At 42.9% G+C, this 15177-nt stretch overlaps 1 protein-coding gene across 1 annotated transcript in view; it reads right to left on the bottom strand.

The window, feature by feature from the left end:
* The window catches only part of KIAA0226L (KIAA0226-like ortholog), a 21893-nt gene extending 7229 nt beyond the window's left edge, over positions 1-14664 (bottom strand). Inside the window, exons 1-6 of the mRNA XM_009574238.1 lie at positions 14593-14664; positions 12346-12454; positions 9360-10028; positions 4970-5055; positions 1572-1779; positions 586-690 (exon numbers count right to left, since the gene is read on the bottom strand). Of these exons, the coding sequence (XP_009572533.1) occupies positions 586-690; positions 1572-1779; positions 4970-5055; positions 9360-10028; positions 12346-12454; positions 14593-14664 (1249 nt within the window). The remainder of the gene's footprint in view (positions 1-585; positions 691-1571; positions 1780-4969; positions 5056-9359; positions 10029-12345; positions 12455-14592) is intronic.
* Positions 14665-15177: the final 513 nt, after the last annotated feature.

The raw sequence follows: 15177 nt of genomic DNA, 5'->3' as shown, positions 1-15177 counted from the left end.
AAAAAAAAGTGAATCCCTAAAACCAAAGGGAGCAATAAAAAAGCATTTGTTAACAGGAAAAAATAAGATAGAGGTTAAATGTTACTCAGGCTACTTTTAAGGGTTTCTATTCTGTGTATGTAAAAACCAGAAGGTAACCAAAGTAACTCAGGATGTCCTGAAGAGAAGCAGAGCACTGGTGACTATAAGGGTACAGTCTGCTCTAGTCCAGAGGGAGGGCTGCTTAAAACCTAATCAACCTCTTTAATTAGGAAATGATCATGTCCTGAATTCTCTCAAACAATGCTGCTATAGTTGGCTAAGGTTGTGCCAGTTTCACACTTTGCTCACCCACATTTATTGGGTTTAATCTTTAGGCATAATTTCAGACCCTCAAACCAGCAAATGTATTATTTTGTAGAAGGGAAATCCTGCACCACTCTGGTATTTCTGCATGTGTTCTAATAAAGTCTCATACATACATTTTCCTTCTTTTCATGTTATTTCTCCTGCGATAACATCTACTAAGCCAGTATTTTCCAAATGATGCAATAGATTCAGCTGAACAATAGAGCTGTTTCTGCAGTTATAATTTTAAAGTCTTACCAATAATTACATATTCATCCTCTGAGTCACTGTGGCAATGAAATCTGGTAACCTCATGATGTGATGGTAGATGCACTGGGGAGCTGACAGGCAACAGAGCACAGCCTGTCCAGAACAAAGAGAACACCAGTTAAACTTTTCCAGCATTTACAGAGTAGCTGCCATTATATTTATATTTTTCTTCACTTACCAAAACTTTAGCACACAGCCTGTATTTACAGAGCAATTTTATTTATTTATTTTTATACACACACACAGAAAGCCAACTCTTGGGAGCCTGTCATACAGCATATCCCTCAGTTTCTTAGGAAGCAGCTTCTAGAGACTAAACCAAAAGGTTTTATATTATCAGTGGTCTCTCCCCTTCTCACGTGCAACTACACCATTCATTTTTCCCCACAAGTTATGTCATTGAGACCTTAGACTTAAGCTCCATCCCTAAGATCCGTATTACCCAAGAGTCTAAAATCTACTTTAAAATGCACGTGCTGACTCAAGCATTATAGTGTTAGGAGCATTTATTATCTTGCCTCAGAACCATATGTGAATGAATACTCCGGGCAGTTTCACTCAAATCAATTGCGTGGCCTGATCTGCATACTGCAGAAGCACAGAAGGAAAGAGCCAGGCTTCAAATCTTGCAAAAAAGGATTTAAGCAGAAAGAAAACCAGCCAACTACAGGCACGCTCTATGGAGAGTTGTGCGTGGCATATGACACTTCAACCTTACATTTTCTTTTTCACGTAAAAGAGAAAAAAAATTATAGTAAAACACAGATGTGAGCATTCAAAAGGAAGAATTTGACCCGCACGGAAAACACTTGTGGCATAGTGATCCTCAGAGAACACAGCTCTGTTGAGAGACTCCAAGAAGGTAACAGAGGATTCGGTTCCAAGCAATGCCCAAATTAATTTAGTACTTTGTTGCACAAAAATAAATGGCAAAGGCTGTCAGACAAGGTTGCATGATAGACTAAGTTACTTGCCTTCATAACCACTGTCTGAAGAGGCCACAGAAGAATCAGACTTCTTCACTCCAGGGTAAGAAGACAACTCCGAATCAGTATGATAGCTGCCGTCTGATCCACTTGTTTCCTCCACACCCCAGGACTCTGCTTGTTGGCTTAGGATGTTACACTTCATTTTCTCTAGCGATGCTATAATCATATCTGCAACAAAAAAGTGCGCGTTTTCCTGGACGCGAGATTGGAACACTCATTAGTACGCAGCATATTTGATATTTACTTAAGATGAAGTGAAATATATAATTTTTCCCTGTACTTTTTCAACTCAAGAAATGAAAACGTTAGGCTATCTTACCTTTCATTTAAACACCAGAGAAAACATCCCAAGGGCAATTCAGAGACAACATGCAAAAGGCAACTGCCGAGATAATTGTCTCACCCTTGATTAAAACATACAATTTACTTTTATCTTACCCGTCTATTAGACAAAACCAAACTTGATTACATGCCTAATGGATGAATATGTATGCATTTTAGGGACATAGTCTTCTAGTTACACTGCATTATTTAGTATGCAAGTGTGAATCCATGTAACCTGTTTAATAGGATTTAATTTCAAGTCAGTGTGTACAAGCAGTTTTGCATGCGTGCTAACTTGAATGGGGCCAGAAGAGGCAGGTTTTAAAGGGACTGTAGATCTTCAGGTGGTGGGTAGTACAGAAGCTAGTAAAATGCTTTCATGTGTTAAGAGTTAAGGCAGTGAAGTAGGGAATATGCAGTGAGATAGCTTACATGGTCAACTCGAGGCTGCACAGAAAGTCTGTGATAAGGTAAGTGGGAACCTAGCTCGCCTAGCTCCCAAGTTCACATTGCCTTAAATAAAAGGTAGTCATTTCAAAGCTTCACTGTAGCATTTCCCTGCCAGACAACCCCTCCCCATGGTGTCCCTTACCACCTTGCCTGTCTGGGTCACCCATCCTCTGGGAAAAGGGAATTTGTAAAGCCACCTCTGGCACCACTGAGACACCCAGACAAACCCGGGACTCCCTGCCCCAGTGTCACCGCTGTGTCCCCTGCTCCCTGTGGTCTAACGGAGCATCCCACCAGCCCCACCTGCGCTACTGCTGCTGGCCTGGGCACAGCCTCCTAGCCCAGGCTCAGCTCAAAAGTGGATGCATCATGAAGGGTTAGGGGCTCTCAGGTATGTGGGTGGACACTCAGAGATGCCCAGGATACCCTCCCCCTCTCTCCTCAACTGCACGTGTTCGCACTGTGCAAGACTAAACCTCTGTCTAAATTACCATGGCAGTACCTAAGGCTAGAGATTCTGAGTGCAGTGTAATTAAAGCTTTCTAAAAAGTGGCTTATGCTCAGAAAATTGTACCGCTCACATCAGTATTCATGACAACCCCTACAACCTGTACGGGAAGCATGAAGAATGACATCAGTCTTTAGAAATAGCTAAATCTTAAGGAGTACCAGACATCACTGCTCTTGTTGTCCACAACCGAACACATTTAAAAGAGATTAATGCCAACATTAGAAAGAGCCCACAAGTCCCTGCGGGTATTTGAACAGACTTTTATATTTTCCCTAACACTGATGAACACCACTTGCTTGATGCACAGTTTCTCCAAAGACAACTTTCAGTGAACTTCAGGACACACCATTAGCAAAGGAAAGAATTAAACAGCCTTTTTGCTTTTGGGAGATAAAGGAGACATCTCCTACTCTGAAGATTCAAAAACCCTGTGTGGCAATGGTTAACCCCACGTTAGTGGCAGAGCACAGCACATCACCGTGTCCTGCTGATAAAAACAACTATGAGCATATCTGAGAGTTGCAAAAAGATGGAACAGGATACAGGCACTCCTGTACTTAGCATGACTAGCAGCTTTCAGCTCTGCCTCCTGCTGGGTCCATCAGTTAGGAAGCAGTCCCGACTCAGCCGTGACACACCAACCTTCTCATTTCTCTTCCTTCTCCCTCGCATCAGTGGAAAGTCCCTCTAGATCATCTGGCCCATCTCCTTCCTGGCACACAACTACAACCCTCAAGACTTGCTGACCCTACAAGTACCTTAGTTTTCAGTCTCCTAAGTTTCAAAGAGATTATTTCACAACCTAAAAATGTTTTGATTTGGGTTTACTTTAGTTTTTTTTAAAGGCAGCCTCAGTCTTAATGGTCTGAGCTCTTGATATCTTTTAACCTGTAATCACATCAGCCCCCAATCATCTGCACAGGAGAAGTAGCTGATATGATCTTACCTCACTCAATAGTTCTCAGACTGTGGTTTCTAATCCAGGTATCCACTCACTGGTGACTGAAAGCAAATTACTTTGGTTTTGGTTCCCACATTACAGATGGAGAAACATCATCTCCTTTCCGAAACACCTTTCACAAAAAGCACCATGAAAAGCTAGTTCACAAGTTTGTTGGGTTTTGGTGTGTAATTTATTGGGTGTTGGGGGTTTTTTTTGTTTTGTTTTGTTTTGTAAATGCTCCTTAGAGACGCTGAGAGCTTCAAATCAAATGCAGAACTTGCCACTCCAGTAAAATAAGTGCTGTGCACAAAGAGGATTACCTCTTGGGCCCACGACATGGGACCACATGCACATCCACAGTCCAGCAAAAAAATCTCCTTCTCTAGGCACATTTTTAAAGCTCTTTGGTATTAAATCCTACTCATTACAATAACTAATTATAACATTAACCCCTCTTTTCCAATTATTAGAAAAGATTAACATTTAGCACACAGAGTTATGTGTGACAGCACTATCTTCTCAACTTTATCTCTGTTTATAAGCTCAAATGGGCTGCCAACCTGGCAACAATGCCAAACAAGACCATTTGAGGCCTTTATGAAAATTAGAAACCATGAGAAACTTCTTAAATTACTGCAGATGTCACAGTTACTGTGTTACAAAAGAATGTGTCACAGTTACAAAAGAATTGTAATTCTTTTACAGCAATCTCACATGTTCATCATAAGCACACACAAAAAACCCCCAACCTCTCCCTATCTCCTGATAGTAAAAGCATGAGATAAATCTCATCCATATGCACGTAGCTGCAACAAATTCTAACGTAACGTTAAAGTCACTGTAACAATCTTAAAGCTCGGTCTCAAGGAATGTGTGGGAAAATTATGGAATGAAAAGCGGAAATGTATAGTGTTCTAAAATATTTCCATTATTTAAAAATAATTAAAATATTTAATTAATGTATTAAGAATAAAAATAAATGAAGAAATAGGCATTTTAGGTTTGTAGGTTCACCCACACAGGGAAAATATACAGTATTTGTAAAGATTAGTCCATCTATCAGAAAGTTCTGTTATTGAGAAACACCTCCTGTCATTTGGTTTTGCCACTATAAAATGGAAAAAACATTATGACAATAGTCTTTGTTGTCCTCACCTTCTCCACATCTTCTGGAAGCATGCAGATGTCCTGCAACGAACGATTCAAGGGTATAGCACTTATGTTCAAAGGAGAAGTAGAACCTGTGGGTATAACAAGAACTTTTATTAGTTATTTCTTTCTCTGCAGCTCCCAGGACGTGTGCAGGGTGATTTCCAGAAAGCAAAGCAAACTTTCTTTCCCAAAACTGATCACCATTAGGGCTGGAGGCTGTGGTGGAAGTTAAGGAGAAGGAGAGAGAAATGTGAGGAACCCATTGGCATTTGAACTAACCTGGTAACCTGAAGCATGAGTATCAACTACCAGGGAAACAGTTTAAATGCCGTATGGTGACAGCACCACTGCGGTCCCAACACCAGCCCTCTCCCAGCTACAGCCTGAGCCGCTGGGGACAACCACAGCCAGAACATCGGGCTGGGATTACAGTGATGCTCTGCAGTTTGCAACACAGCCAGCTAACACTGCGCTCTGCTCACTCGCAATAGCTGGAAGAAAAAGAAATCTCATTGCTGTGTGGGCATGCGGAGGGATGCATCAGCCTTAAAAGATTCCCCGAATCACTGCCAGTATTGTGTGACTACAGCAAGTTTGGAAAAAACTTTGCCATTATGTTTCCATACCTCGAGGAAATCTCCCTCCTGTTTCCAAATGCAGCCCATACTGCGTGGTAATATGTACAACTGGGGCGGATGCATTAGCGGCAGTACTCCCTGCTTCCCAGAATAGCAGTTTTGTTTTTCTGGCATTCACTGCTGAGTATGATGAGCATGCAAAACAAAATTCATCTCTTTTTCCCCATTAAGAACTTTTCACTATGCAGCAGAGCATGCATCTGGTTTTTTATAGATGTACCACGGATTGCTTTTTATATATAAACATATATAGTCACAATCTTCTTCCCCAGAGAATTGAAGGTGTGAGATCATGCCCTCATGTTTTGTTTTCAAAGCACTCACAACCACTGCTACAGGAAATTTGATGGAAGGATGACAAAGATTATATATAATGTCTGTGGATGTACACACTAATGAGATATGAAAGGAAATTACTCTTTTTTTTTTTTTAAACACTGACTGGTGTTTGTTTACTACCACTTCTTTGACTTTATAACCAAGCAACTTCTCCGTTTCACTGTGGTGATGTTTACAGGATAAAGTAGACCATATCTAAATACTACCACCACACATGCCATTTAAAGCCATTACAGATAACACGGCTTAACCAACGGCTCTTTGCAAAAACAAAACAAAAAATTGCCACTCCTAAATTTGTTTAAAAGTCACAGAAAGGATAAAGAGGTCCCACAAAATACGAGAATAATTTATGAAAACTTTTTCTTCAGCTAAAGGGCACTGACTGTCATGCCTAGTTTAGATTCTTTATATTGCCTTACTTATAGAAACCGTATTACGCTTCCCTGAGTATCGGTGACATCAGGCTGGAAAGTCAATACTGTGCTCAAGCATAGCAAGACAGAGGTAATGTTTTTGTACAGAATTATTAACACCTCCATTGTGTATACCATGGAGGAAAAACAGAAAGGCTGATGATCTGACTTTTCAAAGCAGATTTAATCACCTAATTAGGTTATTTTCATCCCTATTTGATGATTCATCTTACTGGATAAGCCATGTGCGGGGAGTAAGTGATAAAGGCTCTACAGCTTGATAGAAGCCTACATTCTCATCAGTTAAGATAACAAACATTACTCTCTGAACTAAAAAGAAGCAGAAATGAGGAAATGGGAAAATTATTCCTTTCTCTTTAAAATATAAGATGCAATTAATCTTAAATACAATTTTGAAATCTAATGGGAGCTTTCTCTCGCTTCACCTCTTGCATCCCACTTGCATCTTTAAGTGAAAAGAATGTAAAGTGGGAAGGAGCCCAGCACATCCAGCAATGGGATGCAACTCTGGGTCTGAGGCAAAAAATAATCTGGTTGCCCTTCTGCTCCTGAACACTGTTGCCTGGAGGCTGCTGGGGCTGGGGAAAGAGCCCTCCAGAGCCGCAGAAGGAAGTGACCTTGATGCACACAGAGGTTAAAAGCAAAAACAAGCCTGTGAACTGCCAGTGACACACCAGCCACAACAAAGGCCCCAGAAAACACCAAATTCAGTCACAAGCTCTTCATTAGCAATGACGGAGCTTCTTCAGAAGGTTGCATGAGGCCACCGGAAAACGGCCCTTAAAAGTATGAACAAGTCATTACAGAGGTCTCACAGGACCAGCAGAAAATCCTACTGAAAAAAATAATTTATTCCGATGTAAGTCATCTTATGTCATTTTCTTATGTCTTGTGCATCCCTCACCAATTCTCCTGCAAGAAACAAAAGTGAGAAACCACCACCTCTGAGATAGCAATGGAAAGGATGGCAAGTCAGGAGATGCTCTTGTGTAATTCCTGCCTTCAAATTAGGCATTTTATTTCTTCTTTTTCAGCTTGCCATTTGCTTTTCCTGTCCTCATAGTCCTGCACAATGCAGGGGAGAACGAGACCTCACTCCCCCCACCCCAGGCTACCCAGAGGCGAGTTAAATGGCTGGAAGCAACAAGAAATGATGAAATGCAGAAATTTTCACTTTGTACAGAACACACCAAAGTCTAATGCAGACAGAGCCCACCATGTTATGCAGTGCCTAACAGGATCCCAGCTCCCGTGAGAAGTATTTGTTAGTAAAATCAAGGACACTACTTCTTCAGTCACCTGGCTGCCGTATTACTTCGTTTGCTTTCTGGAGAGCCAGCAGCATTACTGACCCAACGCAAGCTTGTCACACGTCCTACTCGTGCCAGAAGATCGAGTCACACACGATTTATTTGTTCTTCACACACGCCTTGCGGTCCCTGCTGACACCGAGAGCCTGGGCTGTGTTTTCCAGATCCGGCTACCCAAACCTGTGCGACTGGCCCCAGCCAGCTCCAACTGCCGGGTGTGGTTTCCTTCTCCCTGACGGGCACCTCTCAAACACACGGGGCCAACAAAACACCCAGCAGAAGGAAACAACCATAATCGTCGCCATACTAACTGTTGACAACATCCTATCCCAGATGACAGAGTTATTATTGTTAAAAGCTCCCAGTCGTGCAACAGCACGTGCCTATTTGAGATCCCTCTGCTGACTTGAGGCCTGGGAGGACAGCCTAGGAAGGACCAGAGCTTGGAAGTGGAGCTCAACGGAGTGACACCACTAGAACTACTATTGACCAAAGGGAGAAGGGGGGGCGAGGACGGACACGACCGACAAAAAAACCCCAGCCTTTGCCATTTTTATTTATAATACAAAGGCAGGCTGAGTGGTCCCTGCCATCTGCCTTCTTTCCAGTAGAAAAATCAGGCCTCAGTCGCACCATCTTTCTGGGGCTCATTATCTAGTAAGAATAAGCTCTTAGATACCGATAACACCCTTTATAAATAAAATAAAAACGCTTCATCTCGCTGTAGCAAAGGCTGTTGGTATCCATGTTAGGTATTAAACACGAGGGGATTGTCCTGCTGTCCCAGCTGAGGGGCAGGGGCCCTGGCCTGCAGCCCAGGAAGGCCAGCGCACCTCACGGAGGCACGCGCAGCCCTGAGGCCAGGCCAGCCACTCCGCCAGCCATCTTGGGGGCACTGCGCTGAACGTCCCAACTGAACAGGTCCATGCCTATGGGCCCATGCTGCCCTGAGCCCCTTGCCACTGCAGGAACAGAGAGGCACCCTTTGCTAGCAGCCCTCAGTCTGCGTCTCTTCACAGACAACATGCGGGATATCCCTACGGTCAGAAACTGGCAAGGGGTAAAAACATCCTGATCTTCATCAGATGGGGCTATGTGTCTCTGAGACGGCGGGTGCACTTGGAAAGGGGAAGAGGAAAAATAGTCCCGCTCTGGCACAAGCCAATTTAGTCTAACAAGAATGGATGTTAATGCCCTGCCTCCAAAATCCCAGAATCAAAGCACTCCATCTCCTCCAGCTCACGTCAAACACAAGGAGATGTCCTAGGGAGCCCGCACACACCAATGAACCACTACCAAACGCCCAGATCCACGTTACCTGCTTTTGGGAGAAGGGTAACAGTGAAGACAAGACGAAGATGGTCTTATCCAGTGGATGTTCTACATTGCTCACAGCTCAGCGATTTTTACATTTTACTAAAGGTTGCATATTACAGAAGCATTTCTGCGTCACAGGACAGACGACTACTGCAAGCATGAGTGTCTCCCATTTCACCGAGTCCAACCCTCTGGTTCTCCTTTGTTTTTAAGCTTTCTCTTTCTCCCCTCTCTCCTACTTTGAGTGACAGCATTTGTCTAATTCGCAATCACCATAAACAAGGCCCATTTCAATTACAGTTGTCTTTCCTAGAACAGAAATCTTAAAACAAAAATGGACCTGTAAACTTACCCGTTCGATTGACTGGCTCTGACTGGGAAAGTCCACTGGGAGAATTGCTGTCACTGTTGCTGATGGGCGCAGGCTCCAAAGCATCAGGGTATTTCAACAGATCTGCTGGCTTACCAACAGTTGAATCGGGAAGAAACCTCGTTAAAGTCAAGTCTTGTTCAGGGGAGGTGTAACGTTCTTTTCCAGAATGCACAACAGCTGATGTGACAGTGCCTCCTGTTAACGTCACCTGGGTAAAGCAGTCCTGCTTCAGAGGGGACACGTCCAAAAGAGTGAAACCATTCAAGGAGGAAGCAGCAGGATCCCCGTCAGAGTAACGGGGACAAAAGAAAGTATCCAGCGAAGGTTTAGAGGAATCGCAGCGCATGTTGTCCCAACACGCCCGGTGCCTTGTAAACCGAATGTCTGTTTGTGTACAGGCAGCGTTGTGATGTGCAGAATCGCTGTCGCTGTCATCATGGCTATCCCCGTCGCTGCTTTCTTCCCACCGTTCCACGTCACTGTCCAGATGCTCAGCTCCCTGCATTGTGGTCTGCTCCAGCACCAAAGAGGGCTTCAAACCAGATGCATTTAAAACAGACATGAGAATGTCTTTGATAGCTTCAGCGCTGTCTGGGTACGATCCAAAACTTCCAGCATGTCCAATCACTGCTGGCCTTGAGTATTCGTCTGTTCAGAAAAGGGAAGAAACCAAGAGGTTAGGAAACATTCCTTAAAAAAAAAAAAAAAAAAAAATTTACAACGTGAATAAAATGCATATTATTTTTAACACGGGTGAGAAAAAAGCGAAGAACTGAATTCACGCACCACCCTCTGCTGCCTCTTCCTGCAAGCAAGCTCTTGCTTTTTGCAGTCAGGAAGCAATTCTGTCATTGATAAGGCTAGGTAATAAACCAACAGTAAAGTATGCTGCTGCTAGCCAGACACAATTAGTTAGGACTTTAATGGTGACTGATTGTCAGCGTGCTCGAAAACATCATTGTACTACAAAACTGGATAAGGTACAGTTACCGGTACAGGTACTGGTTCTATTGCCAGTAAAAGAGAAGGTCACATTACAGCAAGACATCTGGAGCATCAATACAGCAGGAAGAAAAAAAATATACACTTAGTAATAAAAGGTCACATGCTTGCATGTTTCAGTTCAGACACTCCTCCTCACGTCGAAAAGGCTAAAGTAACCTTCAGACCATTATTCATAAGGGTGGCCACATTTACGTGAACCCATAAAGAAAATTAGCTCTGTCGCAGCAAGTTCATTATAATGCCTCTGAAGGAATCAAAAGTACTGCCTGCCAAGGTCCTACGTGATCTACTGCAAAACTGGAGTTCAACAGAAAATGGAAAAACTGCTTTTAGCGGCCAAACATGGCAACATTAGCGTGATGTATAAGTGCGCACGGCAACCAGTAGCTATTCAAGAATAAATTGAAGTCCTACAGCTTGAACAAAAAGCCTCACAGGAACTGCCATCACCCAAGCTATGGAGAGATTAGATACAAAGTCTATGTTCAAGAAGAAACCATCAACCGCATCATGACAATGTCTCCTCTGGGGAAGATAAGTTGGTTGTAAAATTCTAAGAATAGAAACAATCAAGAAGATTCATTTCCAGGGCAAAGAACTCTTAGTTAGGATCATGAGGAATGTTAAACACCACTGGTGAAAAAAGCAGCAAGTCTTGCAGACTGCAGACTTTGCCCAGAGGTTGCTCTCCTTGGACATATCTCAATGGAAAACAGTGAACCTCTCCATGAGTCACTCACCTGGAAGCCAGCATGCACTCAAACTGCATGATAAGAAAGTTTACTAATAAAGGGATCAAAAGCAAAACAAAAACCCCCACATACTTTGGAAAAGCAAGTCTATATAAAAAGCAGTCCTTGTCAAGAGAAAGCTGAAAAAATTATTAAGAACACCCCACATAAGCTGTACTCCAAGAGCTGCTAGCAATGCTGTCCTAGTAAACCGAGGTCAAAATTAGCTGAAGAGTTATCAGTGATTGGGACCAGCCACCTGCCACTTACCAGGGCAAAACTCTTACAGAAATAGCAGCAAAACTGCACATCTTACTGGCTGCACTTGCAAAGAAACACCTTGCCAACGTAGCCAGCTGTGGCAGTGTAAGGGCAGGAATGGGAAAATAAAAGCTAGCTGACTTTCAAACAAACACATTTCAATCTTTTCAGGAAAAGAAAGCAATTTTGGTAACGATATTTCAATTGCACAGGAATACCTTAACGTGGGCTGAAAACAGCATCTTTTCTGTGCAAGACAAAACATTTAGTCTTACTGTCTTGAACTCTTCTGCTCTGCTCTCCTATTGCAAAGCCCATCCCAACAGCCTTTCTATCCCCTCTCAACCTTTGTCATCTCCACTACTCCAGCATCATGGTGCATCTCTAGCACTAATCATATAATCATGCTGACTTACTCTGCTAAATACTTGTTCTCAGTGGATTGTAAGAGGAAAAAAGAACAAGTTTTAAAAATTTAACTCATGCTTCTACTCTGCCAAGCTTAAAAAAAACCCAAACCCAACAACAACAAAAGAAAAAAACCCAAAACCAAACCCCACATTCTAAGCTACTACCAGAAATAGGTTAGTTCCAATTAAAAAAAAAAAACACCTCAAGTTCAGTTTTGCAACTGATACTCATGTGAGTAATTACGGTAATCTCTTAAATCTGAGAAACTATTTCTTGAATGAACAAGGAGTTAACCTGCAAGAACCATTTGAACGATTCAAGTATTTTACTCTTGAGCACTCAAAAGGCCAGCATAACTAAAATGGTCAAACTACCATTTAAAAGGCAGAAAAACCCCGTACTTTCAAATTGTATAATACACTTTGATGTTGTCCCATCTTCAAAGCCAATAAGCAAGGTTCCCTCTCCAACCAGACTATACTTGTTTAGTACACACAAACACTACAAGCACCAGCAAAGCTCCCCAGAGGGAGGCATTTTAGAACAAATTGGCATACCTGAGAGAACGGAGATTTGAGGTGTCGGAGCAAGGCAGCTAATCCTCGCTGAGGGATTTGAAGAATACGCTGACTCAGTGAAAGCCACCTTTAGGCTTTCGTGGTTTAACTAGAACGAGAACACACAGGCAGACAATTTGGTTATAAGACAACAGTACTCTGGTAATGATACCCCCAGTCTCACAGTCACAGCAGGAACAACACCGTGCTAAGGCCTGCTGACAGTCACCGAACCTGGCGACTGGTTGTCTGATAGTCTCCCCAGAAGCATGCACCTTCTGAAAAGCACTGGCATCTCAACTCTGCATCTTGCATTTCACTCCAGAAGGCAGGCGACCAAAAGAAACTCTCCACAGTAGGAGAATTAAACATGTGCATAAGGCATATATGAGACAAAATGCTGAATCAGATATCTATATATCTGTCAAAACAACAGCAATGAAGTGGAAAAGAATTAAAGGAACCACCAATCTGTAGCTGGAAGCAGGGGCCTGTTTAGATATATACAAGCTATGAGCTAAATCTATGAGCACAAGCACTGATGCATGTGGTGCTTGATCTCCCAGCTGTATCGACCGGGAGCAAGCATGGTCACATAATCACATCTGCCTAATTTGATAGAATATGTGGTTCACGTCAGCAACGTGGTTGGCCCAGCCGACCATAAAGAAGCGACACAAATAGGTAATACTTGACCTGGCACACAGCCTGCCAGTATAAGCTGACAAAAATTTTGAATGCATTTGCACTGACTGAGCAGGTTTATACCAGATCAGCATTTCGCTTTGTGCGGTCATGACACATCCGATTTGGTATTTCGAACCCCAAAGCCGGATTTACCATATTGTCAAACCAGCGTAAGCTGAACCAGGGCAAGCAGTTTAGCGCAGATACCGAGGGGGTAATTCCACCAAGGGAGTAAGATACACTCAGACAGCAAAGCAACAAGTCTCCTCCCCAAGCTCACAAATTCCTTGGGAGGGTCACATATTCGTCTCCTGCTCCCTCTCCACTGCCTCAAGTATGTCACGGACCTGCAGAGCACATCACAGAAACCAGGGAAATCAAAGGGTTGCCCTGCTCTAATGGGCGCATCATTAAGAGGCACTTAACCAAGGTGTACCTCGTGCCTTCTCCCCACTCACAGGCATCAGTGAGATGTCTCCACACAGAAATATCCCCAGGATGCCTCTCACCCTCCCCTGCAGCCTGTGATCCCATAGAAAGAGAAGTAAGTTAAAAGGTGTGTTGTCCTCTGCCACCCTGTGTTGACTTCTACGTTCCCCACGGTCCAGTGGGAGAGCGAGGTGACTCAGAGAGCATATCTAGGCCTGATACCCTTCAGACTCATGGAAAGCAGAAGAAACTAAAACCCACAAAGGATTTCCCTTTTAACGGAAGAATAACATTTCAGGCCAAAAACAGTATGCTGAATTTCAAATATTTAGTGTTTGATTATGCCAGTGCTTAGAAAAACACTCTTTTCAGTATCTATTAGTGCTTTCTTCTTTTTTTCCTCTGCACTAATTTTAGAGAAACCATCGTGTAGGCAGGCTTTATACATATAAACATCATGTTGTCAATATTACTGGATAAAGTAGTTCTTACAGGAACTCATTTTTTATTAATTACTTTTATTTTAAAAAAATGGTTTTAGTATCAGTATTAACAGACTCTGCCTCTTAGGATGCAAGTATCACAACTGCCTGACACCAGGGTGAATGCAGGTACTTTATCAGTAAGTGTAAATATTAAAAGTGCTAAGTTTTAAGATTTTATCTTTTTTTAAAGCACCCTCCCTTCTCTTAGATCTTATCAGAAGCAACCGGTGTTCTGAGAATTCGGATAAAAGATCTCCATTTACTTTCAAGATGTTACGATTTCAACTATATCACAGATTGGGAAAGAGCTCCTTTAGCACTTAACTATCAAACAAACAAACAAAAGCAATCAAAGGGCACTTACAAGGAAATATGACAACACAGGTGCATGAAAAGTACCACAACACACTGCCATAACCAATAAAAACCACTGACAGTTTGACATCTTTCATTGCATAAATGAGTCAGCCTTTCCTCCCCAATATTGGGACTGTATTTCCAAAATTAACTCCATAATGAAACCGCCAGCATTTAAAAATAAAGTATTTACCACAACCACCGGACAACTAAAAGCTATTTTTTGAAAAAAGTCCACCCAGCTAACGAAAACACTGAGCCAACATTCAGCTGCCTTGACCTGCCTTACCTTTTTAGAGCGGGGGTCCTTGAAGGCTTCTGTTCTGCTGTAGCTGGCTAGAGCTACTGCATGGAGAGACATGATGGGAAAACATTCATTTTTTGTTGTTGTCAAGTACCTGGAAGCAATAGAGAAAGAATTACGATCACCACCACGCTAACCGCGATTCTCCATGTGTTTTGCAGACTCTACATTTAATATTCTGAACTGTTTTCGGTCTTGACTTTGCATGCTTATAAGCCTACCGAAAAGCAGAGCTCAGCAACAAGGAAATCTGTGTTAGAAAGAGCCTAATTTAGATTTTTTTTTTAAAAAAACAACACAAGGGGAATGCCTACCACAGGCATAAGAGGAAGGTATTGATCTGTTGTACCCCGTAGTTTGTTGCAAAACGAGAAAGAGACGGAGCGGGCTCAGCAACGAAGCCCCGTGCTCCGGCTCCGTGCTCCGGCTCCGCAGCAGAGAGGCTGCTCTCCCCCCGGTGCCGGGCAGGGGAAGGCACCGGCGATGAACAAAATCCGGCACGGCGCTGGGAAGCCGCGTAGCCCTTCACACGGAAGCGCTCAGCCTGCCGGACAGCTTTGGAAAGCGTTT

Source organism: Fulmarus glacialis, unplaced genomic scaffold, assembly GCF_000690835.1.
Source record: "Fulmarus glacialis isolate BGI_N327 unplaced genomic scaffold, ASM69083v1 scaffold13130, whole genome shotgun sequence".
Lineage (NCBI taxonomy): Eukaryota > Metazoa > Chordata > Aves > Procellariiformes > Procellariidae > Fulmarus > Fulmarus glacialis.
This window is presented reverse-complemented; position numbering and strand designations above follow the sequence as displayed.